The sequence below is a fragment of the Ornithorhynchus anatinus genome, chromosome 2, assembly GCF_004115215.2.
Source record: "Ornithorhynchus anatinus isolate Pmale09 chromosome 2, mOrnAna1.pri.v4, whole genome shotgun sequence".
Taxonomy (NCBI): domain Eukaryota; kingdom Metazoa; phylum Chordata; class Mammalia; order Monotremata; family Ornithorhynchidae; genus Ornithorhynchus; species Ornithorhynchus anatinus.
This window is the reverse complement of record NC_041729.1, coordinates 99,411,610-99,431,468: the sequence shown is the minus strand read 5'-3', so window position 1 is coordinate 99,431,468 and position 19,859 is coordinate 99,411,610. Positions and strand designations below refer to the sequence as shown.

At 44.0% G+C, this 19,859-nt stretch overlaps 1 protein-coding gene across 1 annotated transcript in view; it reads left to right on the top strand.

Moving 5' to 3' along the window:
* RNF217 (ring finger protein 217) overlaps positions 1-19,859 on the top strand; it is a 163,268-nt gene that overhangs the window by 120,591 nt on the left and 22,818 nt on the right. The window contains exon 4 of the mRNA XM_039914595.1: positions 1,037-1,201. Within this exon, the coding sequence (XP_039770529.1) occupies positions 1,037-1,201 (165 nt within the window). The remainder of the gene's footprint in view (positions 1-1,036; positions 1,202-19,859) is intronic.

Below are 19,859 nucleotides of genomic sequence, written 5' to 3'. Positions count from 1 at the left end.
TTTATAGCCAAATGTTAGGAGTCTCTGCTTGATGGGGAGAGGACAGGCAACCATTGGAGGTTTTTGAGTACTAAGGATATATGCAGAAAAATGTTGTCAGGAGAGTGAAATGGGGAGTGGAGAGGGGAGAAATCTGAGGCAGGAGATTAGCGAAGAGTTTGATGGAGTAGTCAAGTGGAGATATTGCAAGTACCTGGATGAACGTAGTGGCCATTTGATGGCGAAGAAGGGACAGATCCTGGAATTGTTGTGGAGGAAAAATTGACTGGTTTTGGTGACAGATTGAATATGGGGATTGAAAGAAAGGAAGGAGTCAGAGATAATGCCATGGTTGTGGGTTTGAGAGATGGGTAGGGTGGTGATGGTATAAACTCAACCGTGATAAGAAAGTTAGGTGGCGGGGAGGACTTGGGAGGGAAGATAAGGATTCCAGACTAGGGCATATTGATCTCGAGGTACATGGCAGGACCTCCATAGAGAGATGTCTTGGGAGCAGGAGGAGATTTCAGAGGAGAGAAGTTGTTTCACTTTCAAGGTAGAATGGGAGTAACAGTGAAATTAAGTGACTTCCCTAAGGTCACACAGTGAATTAGTGGCTAGAGTGTGGGCCTAGAAGTCAGAAGGACCTTGGTTCTAATCCCGGTTCCACCACTCATCCACTGTGTGACCTTGGGCAAATCGCTTAACTTCTCTGTCCTCAGTTCCTTCATCTGTAAAATGGGGATTAAGACTGGGAGGCCCACGTGGGACATTCACTGTGTCTGACCTGATTGTCTTGTATATAAGGGAGCCCTTAGTACCATGCCTAGCACATAGTATGAGTCGGCAGACAAAACTCGAAGGTTTTTCCTCCATAACCCCTTTTTGGGCCTATAAGGATATCCCGCTGAATGATTTGGATAAAATTCACTCTCTTAAATATGCGTAGTTGAAATCTGGATTTTAGGCAACTGCCACTCTACATTCATTTGAGGGCCGATCAGCATGTCTTCCGTGCCAGTGATTGACTTTGTCCTGTTGCCTTTTTCCTTTCCAGATCCAGTGCCCCAGCTGCCAATTTGTCTGGTGTTTCAAGTGCCACTCTCCCTGGCATGAAGGTGTGAACTGTAAGGAATACAAAAAGGGAGACAAACTTTTGCGTCACTGGGCCAACGAGATAGAACACGGGCAGAGAAATGCCCAGAAATGTCCCAAGTGCAAGGTAAGTTTGTCCTGGGTGGATTTTTGAATACGGGCAGGCAAGCGTATTTCCCAAACTGTGATGAGGATCTCTTGTAAAATATGAAATGCCAGCGGGATAAAATTAACTTTGGCCACTTGAAAGGATCATTTTCCTCTGTTTAAAAACTTTATAGAAATACATTTTCATAAGGCCATTTGAATGGAAAATGGGGTTCATATTCACCCATCCCACTGCCAACAGGGCTCCCGTGGGTGAGTTCCACCTCACGGTTGGAGAAGCAGAAGCGGAGGAATTTAAGGGTAATTACCTTAGTCAAGGGATCCCGGAAAGCCAGTCACGGAACTCCGGAGTCCGTGTTTTTAGCGCATCTCCCCGAGCTGCCATCGTACCCACTCTTGGGGATGAAAGAAACTGCAGCTGTGAGCGGGATGCCTGAAAACTACTTTGAAGATGAAAATGTAAGCAGATAAATTGATAGGTAGAGGGCTGTGTTTTTCTGATTTCCTCCCCATTTATCTCTAACTTGAGAGAGGCTGCAATTAAATATCAAAGTATGAGATCAAGCATTGAGGAAATCACCCTTTCCTGTTTGTTGCATATTAAAATGCTATGCGACACCAGAAAGCCAGAAAACACCACTTTTTAGAAGAAACACAATGGGTGTACACCTAATTTCTAGTACACAGAATCCACTGTGTACCACCAATTCCCGGTTTTTCAGAGGCTGCATAACCAGTTGGTAAATCATGCACACCCCCTATTGCGAAATATTTTCTGCCTTAGTAGACTGAGTTGATTTAGTAACTCTTCAGGCAGCAGTGAGCAGGATCGTGGAGTGGAAGAGAACGTAAAAGGAATCCATGCTACTGTGTGTTAGAAGCTCTGAGCAGAAGTTTGGGGGAAAATGGTTGCAATTTGATTTGGGGATTTTCGGCAGGTTTCGTTTATCTGTGCTGTCCTTGACTCTGACACAGATATTCAAGAGTTGACCATATTATTTGAGTGTTTATGCAAAAGTAATACTTGTAGGGGAGGCAGATTAGGTAATATTTTGGTGTAGCATGGAGTATTTTTAGTCTTAGCTAAAGTGTGCTATTTGGGTTCTCATTTGTACAGTCAATGACTTACTTTGCTATTTCATCCTGATGTAGTTTAACTGCTTCCTGTGCACAGTATGTGTAAGTAATTTTTGTCCACTTCCCCAGTTAGACCGTGAACACCCTGAAGGCGAGAAATGTGTGTCCTGCTTCCATTGTAATCTCCCAGGAATTCAGTAGAGTTCTCTGCCCACGATAAATACCGTCAGGATTGATTGAATTCAAAATGTCATTATTTATTGAGCTGAACTATGTACTGTAGTCACTGTACTAAGCACTGGGGTAGATAGATGATAATTAAGTTGGACATAGTCCCTGTCCTATAAGGGGCCCACAGTCTTAATCTCTATTTTACACATGAGGGAATTGAGGCTTAGAGAAGTGAACTGATTTGCCCAAGGTCACCCAGCAGCAAAGTGGTAGAACTGGGATTAGAACACAGGTCCTTCTGACTCCCAGGCCCATGGTCAGTCAATCAGTGTCAGTCAGTGGCATTTCTTGAGCACTTACTATCCATTCATTCATTCACTTGTATTTGTTGAGTGCTTACTGTCTACAGAGCATCGTACTAAGTGCTTGGGGATGTGCAGTATATCAGACACATTCACCGCCCACAGCAAATTTACAGACTAGAGAATCCTGCGCCTCGTGTGTCAGTCCTGCCACCGGGCCAGAATCGGATTCACTGTTATTAGTCAGGGTAGTGAATTGGGGATGGTGGGCAAGTAGAGTCATGTTTCCGGCTCTTCTGAATCAATCAGGAACCTATGGATTTTATTTAAGCACTCTAGTTCAATTCCCTTCGCTGCAGTCGAAGCTACATGCAATTCGGATCAAATAAAAATGTAAAACTGGCCTAGTGGATAGAGCACCGGCCTCAGAATCAGAAGGATTCTGATGGTCTTCTGTGTAACTGTCTGGCGCCAACCTTGGGCTTGGGGATTAAGACTGTGAGCCCCATGTGGGACAAGGCCTGTGTCCAACATGATTACTTTGTATCTACCCCAGCACTTAGTACAGTACCTGGCAAATGCCATTATTATTATTGTTATTCCTCGAGGTTTCCTGAGGCTGGGTGTTTCCATGCCCAGTAGCGTTGATCCCACAACTTTACTTTCAACCTCCTTAGACGTGATTTTGTGCCCCTGATGTGGAAAACCACTCAGACTCCTTATGGGTTAATTAGTTTGTGCTATTACACATTTCAATATTCAAGACATTGGCAGTGAAGGGTGAAAATCAATGTCGTTCTGCTCTATTTTGAAATCGGTGTAATGGGATTAGACTTGACTGCGGCGTCCCGAAATAACATTTTCCAAACCGAGTTTGAGTATTTTGATTTGGAGCCAAAAGTAACCCCAGTAACATCATTTTACACCATCTCCTCCTGTTCCAGCATGAAGGATGCAGTACAGTGCTAATATATAGAGCCAGAATGACTGCACAATCAAGGCACTGGCATTTGGAAAGTGGCTTGATGTGTTGATGTGTCACAATATACGAGCACTTTGGCTAAGAGCAGCAGCATGGCTTAGTGGATAGAGCACAAGCCTGAGAGTCAGAAGGACCTAGGTTCTAATCCCAGCTCCCCCACTTGTCTGCTCTGTGACTGTGTCTAGTCACTTGGCTTCTCTGGGCCTCAATCATCTCATCTGTAAAATGGGGATTAAGATTGTGAGCCCCAAGTAGGACGGGGACTGTGTCCAACCAGATCAACGTATAATTACCTCAGTTTAGAACAGTGCCTGGCACGTAGTAAGCGCTTATTAAGTACCATAATTATTGTTGTTATTATTACTGTAGCCTGGATCAGGATGCAAGGCCATCTCATTTCTTCAAATCTCCCAAAGAGGTCAAGAAAAGCAGTGTGGCCTAGTGGAAAGAGAATGGGTGTGGGAGTCAGAGGACCTGGGTTCTAATTCTCTGTCAACTCTATCACTTCTGTTGTATTATACTTTACCAAGCTCTTAGTACCGTTCTCTGCAAATAGTAAGTGCTCAGTAAATACTATTGATAATGAATTTATTTATGCATGGTCTAGTGGAAAGAGTACAGGTTTGGGAGTCAGCGGATGTGGATTCTAATCCCGGCTCTGCCCCAAGTCTGCTGTGTGACCTTGGGCAAGTCATTTCTCTCAATCTCAGCTCATCTGTAAAAATGGGATTGAGACTGTGGGACAGGGACTGTGTCCAACCTGATTACCTTGTATCTACCCCAGTGTGTAGAGCAGTAAGTGCTTAACAAATGCCATTAATTATTAATATTATTATCATTATTAACACTTTTCTTTATAGATTTATTCAGGTGTGCATTTGTTTTATTTTGACTATTCTAATTGTAAATATTTTTAGGTTTATTTCCCTCTTTTTCTTTTCCTTTTTTAATGGTACTTGTTAAGCACTTACTACGTGCCAGGCACTGAACTAAGCCCTGGGGTAGATACAAGCTAAGTAGGTTGGACACAGTCCCAGTTGCACACGGGGCTCACAGTCTTAATCCCATTTTACTGATGAGGTAACTGAGGCACAGAGAAGTGAAGTGACTTGCCTAGGGTCACAAGCAGCGTGGCCTAGTGGCAAGAGCCCGGGCGTGGGAGTCACAGGACCTGGGTTCAGATCCCATCTCTGCCAATTGTTCTGTGCCTCAGTTACCTCATCTGTAAAATGGGGATTAAGACTGTGAGCCCCACGTGGGACAACCTGATTACCTTGTACTCTCCCAGCGCTTAGAACTCATCTTGACACATAGCATTTAAAAAATGCCATTATTATTATTGTTACTATTATTATTATTATGTGGCAGAGTAGAGCCTAGAACCCAGGTCCCTCTGACTGCCAGCCCTATGCTCCATCCATTAGGCCACAGTGCTCCTCGTTAGAATGGAAGCTCCTTGTGGGTAAGGAACATGGTGCTTCTTTGTTTTGTATTTCATAAGTGCTTAATATGGTACATTGCCTCAAGTGCCGCTAGATAAATGTTCATGTATTTTTTTAAAAACCTATTTTACATGGGAGCTGAATGAATGAATGAATGAATGAATGAATGAATAAAGGAATTATTCCTTTCATTCAGGAAATTCCCTTTTCTGCTGAGTTCCCAAATTTGATCCAGTGTAATCTAGGTCTAGATTTAGGAAACCATTTGCTTCTGTACTGTTAATCCAAAGAGGTGGACACACCTGCTTGATGGATTTATTGCCTTGTTTGCTAAGCATTTCCTTGTCCACGACTCAGTTTATTCTGGCCTTTGTTTAAGGAAGGCAGGTCACCTTTGCCGTAGTTTACATCCAGCGTCATCTTGTCAAGCTTGATGAAAAGCCTGGTCTGAGATAATAATAATAATGTCGGTTTTTGTTAAGCGCTTACTGTGTGCAGAGCACTGTTCTAAGCGCTGGGGTAGACACAAGGGAATCAGGTTGTCCCACTTGGGGCTCACAGTCTTAATCCCCATTTTACAGATGAGGTAACTGAGGCACAGAGAAGTGAAGTGACTTGCCCACAGTCCCACCTGACAAGTGGCAGAGCCAGGATTTGAACCCATGACCTCTGACTCCAAAGCCCCTGCTCTTTCCACTGAGCCAGGCTGCTCCTCACTGTACCTGTCCTATATAGAAGCAGCTGAGGTGAGCACACTCTAGTCAGCTGTTTTGACTTGATCATCAGCAAAAAGGAAAGCAGCGATGCCTAGTGGAAAGAGCACAGGCCTTGGAATCAGAAGACTTGGGTTCTGATCCTGCCTCAGTCACTTGTATGTGACTTTGGGCAAGTAATTTATCCTCTTTATGCCTCAGTTTCCTCAGCTGTAAAATGGGGATTGAGCCCCATGTGGGAGGGGGACTATTTCCAGCCCGATAACCGTGTATCTACCACAGTGTTCAGTAAAGTTCCTAAAGCGCTTAACGATTACCGTTTTAAGAAAGGCAACTGCAAAAGCAAAGTCATTTGAGTTCTTCTGAAAATTGGAATTAGTTAACTAAAAAAATCCAGGACACAACCCTATGTCAAAGATAAGACTGAAAATTGTTCATTGGGAATAAAAACATTTGCTTCATAGGAAGTTTCAACCTCTTTGAACAAAAAAGATGAGTTGAACTAATGAGAGAAATATTGTTTCTTCAAGAAGCACATTTTCCAGGGGTTTGAGTAACTGGGGAAACTGTTGCCAGAAAGAGAGGGTGGATGAAGCATGAAAACAAGCCATCTCCTCTAGAGACCAGAGAATCAGTACACAAATAGAAATCTCCTATGTTGTAAACAAATGATTCAGAAGCAAAGCGTGGCCTAGTAGAAAGAGCATGGGTCTGGGAGTCAGGTCCCTGTGTTCTAATCCAAGCTCCGCCACTTGTCTGCTGTGTGACCTTGGGCAAGTCACTTGTCTTGGCCTCAGTTCCCTCATTTGGATTATCTTGTATCTACTCCAGCACTTAGTACAGTGCTTAGTATCTAGTAAAGCCCTTAACAAATCCCACTATTATTATTATTTAAAGAATCACCAAGGATAAAGATTCCACAACCTTCTTTGAGGTTTATCATCTAAAGTTTCAAGAAACACGTCATCATGCCCAATCAATAAATGGTATTTATTGATTTATTGAGTACTTAGTGCAGAACTTTGTACTGAGCACTTGGGGGAGCAGTAATAATAATAATAATAATGTTGGTAGTTGTTAAGCGCTTACTATATGCAGCGCACTGTTCTAAGCACTGGGGTAGATACATGGTAATCAGGTTGTCCCATGTGAGGCTCGTAGCTAATCCCCATTTTGCAGATGAGGTAACTGAGGCACAGAGAAGTTAAGTGACTTGCCCACAGTCACACAGCTGACAAGTGGAAGAGCAGGAATTCGAACCCATGACTTCTGACTCCCAAGCCCGGGCTCTTTCCACTGAGCCATGCTGCTTCTCGACCTTGAGAGTCTCCTTCCTCACCAAATAAGGTCTGAACAGGGATGGGTATGGTGGACAGAGTATGTCCGGAGTCACCTGTTTTCTTTTTTTCCTACAATGCTTCTGTTACCATCTTGGCTTTGTTAACGGTACCACATTGCTTCCCCCATATCTTGGGGTTGACCATGTCACCCTCACTCAATGCTTTTTCAACTCCATTCATGTCTGCAATATTTCCCCATTTTTTGAATTTACACTAGTAGATAGTTGTATTTGACCCTAACGTAGAGTACCATTAAGGGAATAAAGTCCTGAAATAGACGTGTTCTATGTCATGAGGTTAGTCTTCCCCCATCTAGTCAAGGAGAATTGAAATCTCAAATTTAATGGCCCATAATGAGCTACTACAATTAGCCCCTTTTTTCCTTCAAACACTCAGGATATTTTCCCTTCCTCTTTACTTTCATGTTTCTGGTTACTTGATTTGTTACCTCTCCACACTAATGCAAAAATCTTTCCCCTTTTAAAAATTAAAGGGCAAATAGGAGCCATGATCCACTTAGTAGATGTGTTTGCTTGCAGTGACCAGTGTTGTGACTATCTCTGAGTGCACTTGTTCTTCCTGCCTTACTTTTGGCAGGCAGAGTGACTGCCTTATCTTACCTTTTCAATTTGCAAACACATGGGTATGACCTTGGAAATGCTCACACAAAATATAGACAAGCCAGTGTAACCGACTTCAAATCCTTGAGAGACATTTTGCAGTGGATTGCACTCACAGTTGTAATGCAAAGTCACTTTTGCAGTGCGTTTTGCATTTGGTGATTTCCCCCTTTTCCCGCCACTTAAAAACTACCTTGTGGATGATTAAGGTGTTGGAGCTGCCGCCTCAGTGCTAATAAATCAGTCAACTGCTCTTTTATTGGATGCAGAATGAGAATCCTAGAGGATTACCATCCCCACCCTCAAAAAACTTTTTAAACTTGAAAATGGGATGGTGAGAAGAGGGAGCGAGGCGAAAGATCACGGCAACTCTCAAGAACAATGGACAAGTGAATTAGGATAACTAAGTGGAAAAAGACAAAATAGTTCAAGAAACAAGGTACTGTCCTCTCAGATGATCGAAGTTCCTTCTCAACTTAGAAAGTGGATTATTCTAAATTCCACCAAGATCATATCCAGATATGTTTTAGCCTACCAACGTGAGGGCTTGGCTTTCTTGCTCCCACAGCACTTATGTCCAAATCCGTAATTTATTCGGTTATATTAAGGTCTGTCTTTCCCTCTAGATTGTGAGCTCATTGTAGGCAGGGAATGTATCTACCAAAATGTGTCTACCAACTCCATTGTAATGTACTCTCCCATGCATTTTGTACAGTGTTCTGCACACAGTTAGCATTCAATAAATACATCTGATTGATTAAAGAGGTGGAAGATAAAAGGCTCCCTCCCTGGTTCCTTTGGGATCCTGGCCCAATTAGATCTCCCACTCATGGGTTAAATGTCTGACACCACCTACGAAAATCTGAACCCTGATTTCAGAATGGCGAGGCTTAAAATTTTAGGAAGTAGGAAAGCAATATTGTGTCAAATACCATTACTTTCGGGAGAAGGCTGATAGGGTGAAAGTAGTGAAAGACAAGAGCCTAAATTTTTCTATTTTAATTTCAGCTGCTTTTTTTTTCTGAGTTGCTAGTCAGGCATGCATGGGTATAAACGTTGAAATGCTTTTCTTAAGATAAAGTGTACCATATGGCTAATTCTGCTTTTGATTCTAAGGAAAAATTTAACCTCAAATTATGGTTTGTATTTCAGCTATGTGGTAAGAAGTCTTCATTTTAAATGAATGAAGTGTAGTAGTTGGCTTGAAGTTGTATTTTTTATGGGATTGTTAATGCCTCTTCATATCCGACAGTTCATCTGTCAGGTATAAAGACAATCACACCTTCAAAACCTTATTAAAAGCACATCTCCTCCAAGAGGCCTTCCCTAACTAAGCCGTCATTTTCCCTACTCCCTCTTCCTTTTTTATCAATAATGTTGGTATCTGTTAAGCGCTTACTATGTGCCGAGCACTGTTCTAAGCGCTGGGGTAGACATAGGGGAATCAGGTTGTCCCACGTGGGGCTCACAGTCTTAATCCCCATTTTACAGTTGAGGGAACTGAGGCACAGAGAAGTTAAGTGACTTCTCTGTCACTTAACTTCTCTATCTCTCTATCTCTATCTCTATCTTCTCTATCTCTGTCGCTATCAGCCTTGTTCTTGGAGTTGAACCCTATATTCCTATATGATTGATTGTTAAATGCTTACTATATACCAGGCACTGTAGTTAGCATTGGAGTAGATACAAGTTAATGAGGATGGACACAGTCCATGTCCCACATGAGGCTCACAGCTTTAATCCCCATTTTAAAGATGAGGTAACTGAGGCACAGAGGAATTCATTCAATCGTATTTATTGAGCGCTTACTGTAGAAGTTAACTGACTTGTGTAAGGTCACACAGTACACAAGTGGCAGAACTGTGATATGTCATCGTTTCTGGTGACGTGAGATTCCAATCCGTGGCCCTGAATGAAGAGTAGACCTGGAGTGAAAGAAATAGCATATTCAAGAACTTAACAGAAATTGGGGCAAAGTAAAAGGATTATTCTTCCAGAAAATACAAGGAGAGAGGCTGTTTATAAGAGGAAGAATAACAGTTTTCTAAAAAATCCCAAGTGCTCTTTAATGGGAATTGACTGTGCTTATAATTTTCCTTATTGGACCCAGGGGTAATTTACGATGTGGTAATGCTTTGATCACTTTTTTTTGAAAGAAATGTTTGTATTTCAGTTGAAATCTTAATTACAGAGAGTTCTTAATGTAAATATTTCTGCATAACCCAAACTCATTACAGTCCTGAAAGAAATGGGGCCTACTACCCTGTTAATTAAGTCCGAGGAGAGGAATCACAAGCATAAATGCTTGGATTTTTTACGGGTAGGACTCATCTTTCTGTATTTCTTATATTCCTCTTCAAAACCTAGGTGTTCTGTTGAGAAATCAGTGAATCTTGATTCTAAGAGAACTCCATCAGAAAAATACCTTATTTTAAACCACCATATGAATTTGCCTCTCCTGTCCTGTTCTGAGAGGGTAAAAATCCATGACCCTTCAGTAATTGAATGTGTGCCTACCACATGGCCTACATTTAGTCATCTTGCTGTTCCTCTAATAGAAACAATATGGAATTTCTATCCCCACACAATTGTTTAGCATGTCACTTCCTGAATTTCAGCTTCAGGGAGTCTCAGATACCAGTTTCAGGATGATTCTTGAAGTTAATAATAACAACAACAATGATAATAATTGTAGTATTTTTATTTATTTACTCTTTGTCAAGCATTATGATAAGCATTGGGACCAAATCATCTGAATGGACTTAGTCCTTGTTCCAAATTAGCATTATAGTGTTTGCGGGAGAGGGAACAGGTATTTAATCTCCATTTTACAAATGAGGAAACTGAGGCACAGAACGGTTAAATGACTTGCCTAAGTCACCTAGCAGGCAAGAGGCAGAGCTGGGATTAGAAAGCAGGTGTCCCAGCTCCCAGCCTTTATGCCCTTTCCACTAATCAGAAGTTGGTGACATTTCCCTTCCCAGGGTTCTACCCATAATTAGGTGTTGATACCAATGTGAAGTCTCCCTTTTCTTTTTAAGGATTCTGTTGAGTGCTTACTATGTGTCAGGCACTGTACGATGCGCTGGGGTACATACAATTTAATAAGGTAGAACAGAGTCCATGTCCCACATGGGAATCAAAGTCTTAATCCCCATTTGACAGGTGAGGTAACTGAAGCACAGAGAAGGTAAGTGACTGTCTAAGATCACACAGCAGACAAGCAGAGGAGCTGAAATTAGAACCCTGGTCCTTCTGACTACCAGGCCCCTGCTCTCTCCACTACCAGGCCTCCTGCAGTAAGCCCAAGGATCCCCCTCGACCCCTTCCCCCACCACGTCCTTATTTCAACCCCTTGTGGGCAGGGAATGTGTCTGTTACACTGTTGTGTTGTACTTTCCCGAGCTCTTAGCACAGTGCCCTGCACACAGTAAGCGCACAATAAATACAACTGATTGTATCGATTCCCTGGTTCTCGTTATCCCCTGTCTACCCCTTGTTCCCAGCAGCTGGGCTCCAAGAGGAGGATGGAAAAAGGGTTGGCAGTCCCGTGCCTCTTCTGTTTAGGGTTCGGTAGGGTAGATAGTAGTGACACTCAGACTCTCTGCAGGTATCGATCTCTGTCAAGACCCATGTGCGGGTATCCCAGGACCCATCTTCAGCCAAGACCAGTCTGGGGTTGGGAGGGTTTGGGGCAAGGTTCGGATTCTTGGCTCCGCGGAGCGTTAGGAGCAGGAGGGTGAATGAGAGAGCCAGTCCTGAATGGTGGGAACAGGAGTGAAATAATAATAACTATTATTATTATTATGGTATTTGTTAAGTGCTTGCTATATGGCAGGCACTGTACTAAACTCTGGAGTGGTTGCAAGCAAATCGGATTTGGACATAGTCCATGTCCCATGTGGGCCTCACAGTCTCAATCCCTATTTTACAGATGAGATATTTGAGGTCCAGAGAAGTCAAGTGTCTTGTCCAGGGTCAGACAACAGACAAGTGGCAGAGCCGGGATTAGAACCCAGGTCCTTCTGACTCCCAAGCCTGTTTAGTTGTGGAAGCTGTAGAAGTTCACCTCAGAAATCTTCTCGTGCTCACACATATGCCCATAGCGGAAAAAAAAGATGCCATCTTGAGCCACAGCCCTGTTTCCTGATGCAAGAGGGAGCATGATCTAGTGGAGAGGGCCTGGGTCAGGAAGGGTGGAGTCCTCGGTGCTTCCCCTGGCATGCACTGTGACCTCAGGCTAGTCACTTCCCTTCTCTGGGCCTCAGTTTCTCATCTGTAAAATAGGGATAATAATCCCTTCCTCACAGGGTTGCTAGGAGAACAAAATTGGAAAACATTGAAAGGCTGTCTACAAATTTAAGGCATTGTTATTTGGGATTTTGACCCTTAGGTAAAAATAATGACCAACCGGGTATGAAGAAGGTTAAAGAGCAGCCAAACCTGGCTAAGGCATTTTATCTGGCTCTTTTCCTTGCTCTTTCCCAAACATATAAATAGGGAGTCAACCCATTTCCAGGTATAACAACCAGATGCACTAGGAACTTAGAGCTAAATTGCACTTGTAGAAGTGAAGATGAAGCAGAGGGAATTAGAGATAAGTAGGATATGGATTTTTTTTTTAACCTTAATTTCTATCCTTCTCACCCCCTCCACCCCTTACATTTATCTGGCTCCATAATGGCATAACTTAAGTTCTTAATGCTTGGTTTCTTGTTACAGTCTATATGCTTAAACTCATTGAAGTGAATTTTATAATCAACTGTAGCATTTTAAAACATATTTTCCCCATTGGTGGTGGTAATAGTATTAATATTTATTGAGGTGCCGCTTGATACACCATACTGTACTAAACACTTGGGAAATTCAAAACAAGTAAATGACACATCTGTGCCCACAAAGAACTCCCACTGTAACAGGGGGAGACCGTCATAAAAATATATACAAATAGAGTAGTCAGGATAAATAATTGAATGTACCATCGAGGATATTCTAAAGTGCTGAGGATGAGCATAAATGTGTTCATAAGTGCCAGAAGTAGCTGATGGAGGCTGAGAAATAACTGGGAGAAGGCAGGTTGGAGCAGGGGAGATTTTAGAAGGGCTTTGAATGGAGTTTGACGGATTTGGGGGGAAAGCGCGTTCCAAGCCGAGGGGCCAGAGGTGGGTAATTGAAGGAGGTACAGTTTGGTTCACTTGGGAGGAACAAAGAGAAGAAGTCGGAAAATAGCAGATGACTAGAGCCGATCAGTAAGATGCTGTGAATTGCAGAGCCTTGAAGCTGAGTTTGACTTGGAGGGACACAGGAAGCCAGTGAAGGTTTTGAGAAAAGGAGACGTGTGAGCCAAGCGATGTTTCAGGAAGATAATAGTAATCATCATCATAATAATAATGATAATGATGATGGTATTTGTTATGCGCTCACTATGTGTTAAGCACAGCGCTAAGCGCTGGGATAGATGCAAGCTAATTAGGTTGAACACAGTCCCTGTCCCCTATGGAGCTCTTAATTCCCATTTGACAGATGAGGTAACTGAGGCACAGAGAAGCAAAGTGACATGCCCAAGGTCACACAGCAGACAACTGGCATAGCTGGGATTAGATCTGTGCATCAGATGGAGCGGGGAGAGGTTGGAGACAGAGAGACCAGCGAGGAGACCTACACAACAGTCTAGCTGTGGTGTACTCTCCCAAGGGCTTAGTACAGTGTACTGCACCCAGTAAGCGCTCAATAAGTACCACTGATTGATTGTTTGAAGGAGAGGAAGGGGCAGACCCGAGGCATGTTGTATATAGGAAGAACCAGCAGGATTGCCTCTCTACCCCACCCCCTGACTGTAAGCTCCTTGTGGGCAAGGAATGTGTTTATCAAATACTCAGTACAGAGCTCTGCACACAGTGAGTGCTCAATATATATGATTGATTGTGGACAGGGAACATGTCTACCAACTGTGCCGTATTGTAACTCTCCCAAGCACTTAGTACAGTGCTCTGCACAAGTAAGTGTTCAATAAATACCACTGATTGATTGATTTGGCAGTAGGTAGAACATGAGAGTTGAAAAACAGGGGAATCATTCATTCATTCAAGTCAGTCGTATTTATTGAGCGCTTACTGTGTGCAGAGCACTGTATTAAGCACTTAAATCGTGAACCTTGAATCATGGAAGACACCGAGGCTGTAGGTTTTTGGGGTAGAAAAGATGATGTGTTACCAACTGAGCTGGAAAAGTTCGAGGGAAGGAGTGAGTTTAGGGAAAAAGATGAATTTTTCTGTTATTGGGATTTGCACAGCCTATTGTATTTTCAAGCAATCTGTGGCATTTATTGAGTGCTTACTGTATGCAGAGCACTGTACTAGGTACTTGGGAGAGTGCAATATATCAGAGTTGGTAGACACAGCGAGCATTTTTCAAGGACCTAATAACTGCTCTTTGTAGGTAATCTCCCTAAAGATGGCAGATCGGTAGTATTCTTCTGACAGTTGAGGTAACCGAACGAAGAGCTTACCGAAGGGGAAATCTGTATCTAGCAGGTGCTCAGGACAGTACTCTGCACAGAGCAGGTGCCCAATAAATGCTATCCACTTACCGGTGGGAGAATATCTGGCTGAAAAGGCCTATGTGATGGCCTCGACCACAGTGTACCCTCAAAGATCGATCACCCCTCGTGTTCGACGTGCTTGCTTGCTTGCTTGCAGTGCCAGGTGCTGTTTCTGCTTTTCCTCTCTGTCTCATGAGCCTCTTGGAAATTTGTGCTCCAAGAGTCACTCCAGGCTGAAATGTCTCCCACAGCTGCCTCTTTAAGTGTCTTCCCATATAATAATAATAGTAATAAGTAATAATACACATTGTGGTAATTAAGCACTTACTACGTGCCAGGCACTGTACTAAAAGCTAGGGTAGACACAAAATTATTAGGTTAGACACAGTCCTTGTCCCATAAGAGGCTCATAGTCTGAATAGGAAGAAAAACCTGTATTGAATCCCCATTTTCCAGAAACCCAGAGAGGTTAAGTGATTTGTCCAAGGACACACAGCAGAGAAGTGGTGGAATCAGGATGAGAACCCAGCTCTTCTGCCTCCCAGGCCCTTGGTCTTTCCATTAGGCCATGCTGCAAATACTGCTATGGACTCTCAGATTTCCCACTTAGCCAAACCCTGATGGAGGTGAAGTAGCCCAGCATGGAATAGCTGGAGAAAGAATTGAGAAGCAGTGTGCCCTAGTAGAAAGATCATGGGCAGGACATGGGTTCTAATCCCGGCCCACCATATGTCTGCTGTGCAAACTTGGTCAAGTCATTTCTCTGGGAACATTCAGTTCCCTCATCTGTAAAATGGGGATTAAGACTGTGAGCCGCTTGTGGCATGGGGATTGTGTCTGATCAGATTACCTTGTATCTATCCCAGTGCTTAGAGGAGTGCTTGGCACATCGTAAGTGTTTAAGAAATACCACAATTAAATTATTAGTTAAAGCCATGATTCTAGGAATCCAAGATGATCATTATCCCAAATGGGGATGATGCTGCTCCATTTTACTCTCGACTGTTTAGGTTCCAGGCTAGACCTCTTCCAGGATGAGAGGGAAAGCGCAAAAGTATCTCTCTCTTGCTCATCTCAGCTTCTGTACCACGTAGTGAGCCGAAAGCTTAATGCCAAAGAAATATCTAGCGTTTGGCCCCTGGCAAACAGAGTCAGATTCTGACCATTTGGGCCCACAGTTTAATGATTCAGATTAGATGTGCAAATAACATTTGATCCATCAATGATCGTTTTTCCTCAACCTTTAGACATGTAATCCGTCTTTGCCCTAGGATTATTACAGGGGAACTGGGGAGATACTCTGTGTGAGCTACAGTCAAGGCTTATCTGATCAAATGTCATTTGTTGCTTCACGGTGTCCTGGGGGATTGGATGAACTTGGCTTTTGCCTCTGCATTTCATGACTGCATTTCGGGACAGTCCCCCTGAACTGTTAACTGTCTGGTGGAGTTTTTCAGCAGACCTAAACCGACAGGTGCTTTTGAAGCCATGGTTTGGGGAGAAAGACCTCTTGATAAGATCATCGAGAGCAAAATGCAAGAGAAGGGGGTGTGCGCAGTTTTACCCGTAGTGGAGTTTTAAATTTAGTGGAGGCGTTCTGCGGGCCCAGGCTCACAGTGGTATAACAGTCCTCCAAGGTTATCGGAATTGGCGGGCGTGGAGAGACATCCCTCTGTGGCATTAGTAGCCCTGTAATTATTAGCGGGCCATTTCTCCTCTCTGGGCGATGTGAGAGCAGAAGTCTTGAGCTTGATTCTGGTTGTTTTTCTCCCTTTTCTTGTCCCCCTCCGCATACATAATAATAATAATGTTGGTATTTGTTAAGCGCTTACTATGTGCTGAGCACTGTTCTAAGCGCTGGGGTAGACATAGGGGAATCAGGTTGTCCCACGTGGGGCTCACAGTCTTAATCCCCATTTTACAGATGAGGGAACTGAGGCACAGAGAAGTTAAGTGACTTGCCCACAGTCACACAGCCGACAAGTGGCAGAGCTGGGATTCGAACTCATGAGCCCTGACTCCAAAGCCCGTGCTCTTTCCACTGAGCCATGCTGCTTCTCTAAAATGGGCATCTCAGTCTACGTAGCAACACTGAGCACGGGCCTCGGCATCCAAGGGCCTGCATTCAAAAATCCCGGCTCCCCCATTACCTGCTGTGTGTGACCTTGGGTAAGTCCCTTCACTGCTCTGTGTCTCATTCTCCTCAACAGTAAAATGGGAATTCAAAACCCGTTCCACCTGATTAACTCATACTTACCCCAGGGCTTGGAACGGTGCTGGACACAGAGTAAGTGCTTATCAAATACCTTAAAAAAGTGTTTAGGTGGAAAGCGAGAGGGGAGGGACAGACTTGCCCCTCTCTGTCTCACACCTGGTTTCCTTGTGCAGGTCTATCTTAGCAGTTTGGAGGCGTGCCTGGATGCAGGGGGGAGAACACGAGCTCAGACGAGATGGGATTGCGTAGGACAGTGCTGCCAGTGAAATCGGGTACACACTGCTGCGGTGCACAGCCTCCTTGTGGTCTGAGGGAGTTGGCACTCGTTCCAAAGTGCTTGACATAAGGCATTCGGTGATTCGGACCAACCTGAGGATTGATGGGATTGAGGAAGGGCATTTGATGTGGGCGAAAAGTTGGCGAAGCTTTAAAGGCGTTTTCCTTCCACAGTCTCACCCTCCGGGTGAGACACTGCTGTTGTTAATAATCGTAATGATAATTGTGGTATTTGTTAAGCGCTAGTCACTTAACTTCTCCTAAACAGGCAGACTTCAGAACGGCTTTTGTTTTGTTTTTCAAAAGGCATTTTTGAAGCACTTACTATGTACCAGCCACTGTTCTAAACATTGGGGTCGATACAAGCTAGTTAGGTTGGACATAGTCCCTGTCCCCTATGGGGCTCACAGTCTTAATCCCCATTTTACAGATGAAGTAACTGAGGCACAGAGAAGTGGGGCTGTTCCTGAGTTTCGCACGGATGCCATTATTCCGGGTGCTAAAGCCACAGAGGATGGTAGATGGTGCTAAGTAGCGTAGGAAGCAGCGTGGCTCAGTGGAAAGAGCCTGGGCTTGGGAGTCAGAGGTCATGGGTTCGAATTCCAGCTCTGCTGCTGGTCAGCTCTGTGACTTCGGGCAAATCACTTAACTTCTCTGTGCCTCAGTTACCTCATCTGTAAAATGGGGATTAAGACTGTGAGGCCAGTATGGGACAACGTGATAACCTTGTATCCCCCCAGTGCTTAGATCAGTGTTTTGCACATAGTAAGCACTTAACAAACGCCATATTATTAAAATGGGGATTAAGACTTTGAACCCCATATGGGACAAACTGATTTCCTTGTATCTACCCTAGTGTTTAGAACAGTGCTTGGCACATAGTAAGTGCTTAATAAATACCATCATCATTATTATTACTAAACGCTGTAGTAGGTACAAGATAATCAGATTGGACACAGTTTCTGTCCCACATAAGGATCACGGTCTTAAGCCCCATTTTATAGATGAGGGAACTGAGGCACAGAGAAGCTAAGTGACCTGCCCCACTGCTCAGAGCTGGTGTAGTAGCTAGACCATGGGCCTGGGAGTCAGAAGGTCATGGGTTCTGATGCTGGCTCCACCACTTGTCTGCTGTGTGACCTTGGGCAAGCCACTTCACTTCTCTGGGCCTCAGTTTACTCATCTGTAAAATGAGGATTGAGACTCTGAGCCCCACATGGGTCAGAGACTGTGTCTAGCCTGATTTGCTTGTATCCACCCCAGCGCTTAGAACAGTGCCTGGCACATAGTAAGTGCTTCACAAATACCACAATTATTATTAGTAGAATCTAGGTCCTTCTGACTCCCAGGCCTGTGGTCTCAGAGCCCCCCAGAACCCCCAGCCCCTAGATATGGTCTGCGAGGCAGGTGGGTGGTAACATAGGATGCCATCGTACACTCCCAGTTGAATTGCAGACCCATATACCTCCCCCTTAATTAGGGCCAGGTGTTGTTTAGACCCCCTTATATTCCTGTTCTATGATTATGCAACCTGTTCCTGCTGTTTTCCCCACCCCGGTAGGGGCGACTCCCCTCTGAAGAGTGGCATTTCCTCATCCCGCATATTGACAGTGTCACGTTTGCCCAACAAGACCATCAGGAAGGTTATTCTTGAATCAGAATGGTTCACACAGCCGGATACTCAGTCTCGGATGGGACCCGGAGATGTACAGTGGGATGGTTGGAGGTGTTTGCTTTTCAGGATACCCATCCTCATGTTGAGGAATGGAGCTCACTGACACCCCTTATTTTTTCCCACCACACACTACACTTTCCCTCCTGTAACCACTTGGGACTGCTCATCCCCTCATTTCTCCAACCCTCCCCCACTGATAGTACTGACTTTTTCCTGCACAATCCCAATAATCATCATAATAATAATTATGATATTTGTTAAGCACTTACTACCGGTCAGTCACTGTACTAAGTGCTGGGGTGGATACAGGCAAATTGGGTTCGATGAAGTCCTTGTGCCACATGGGGTTCACAGACTCAATCCCCATTGTACAGATGAGGTAACTAAGGCACGGAGAAGTGAAGTGACTTGCCCAAGGTCACACAGCAGACAAGCGGCAGTGCTGGGATTAGAACCCATGACCTTCTGAGTCCCAGGCTTGTGCTCTATCCACTACGCCGTGCTGCTTCCCTAAATATTTGCCACCTTCAGGTTGAAACTGCATGTGTGTGTGTTTATTTTTAAACCTATCACCAATCAATGGTGTTTATTGAGCACTTACTATGTACAGAGCACTGTTTGCACTTGGGAGAGTATAAAACAACACGTTTCCTGCCCCTAACACACCATTCTGGATTTGGAGGATGTTTCAACTGGAGAAGCCTGCTGTTATTTCGAGGTGCCACTACAGATTGAGGCCTGTGTTACTGAATAACTATGGTACTTGTTAAGTGCTTCTAATGGGTCAAGTACTGTTCTAAGCACTGGGTCCAATACAAGATATTCAGGTTGGACACAGTCCCTGTCCCACATGGAGCTCACAGTAAAATAAAATAAAAGAAGTTGCTATTTGTTAAGCACTTACGATGTGCAGAGCACTCTTCTAAGCGCTGGGGTAGATACAGGGTAATCAGGTTGTCCTAGTGAGGCTCACAGTCTTAATCCCTATTTTCCAGTTGAGGGAACTGAGGCACAGAGAAGTTAAGTGACTTGCCCACAGTCACACAGCTGACAAGTGGCAGAGCTGGGATTCAAACCCATGGCCTCTGACACCCAAGCCCGGGCTCCTTCCGCTGAGCCACGCTGCTTCCCTATAATAATAATAGTATTTGTTAAGCGCTTACTATGTGCCAAGCACTGTCTTAAGCGCTGAGATAGATACAAGGTTAACAGAGTGCCCCACGTGGGGTTTACAGTCTTAATCCCCATTTTACAGAAGAAGTAACTGAGGCACAGAGAAGTTAAGTGACTTGCCCAAAGTCACACAGCTGACAAGCGGCGGAG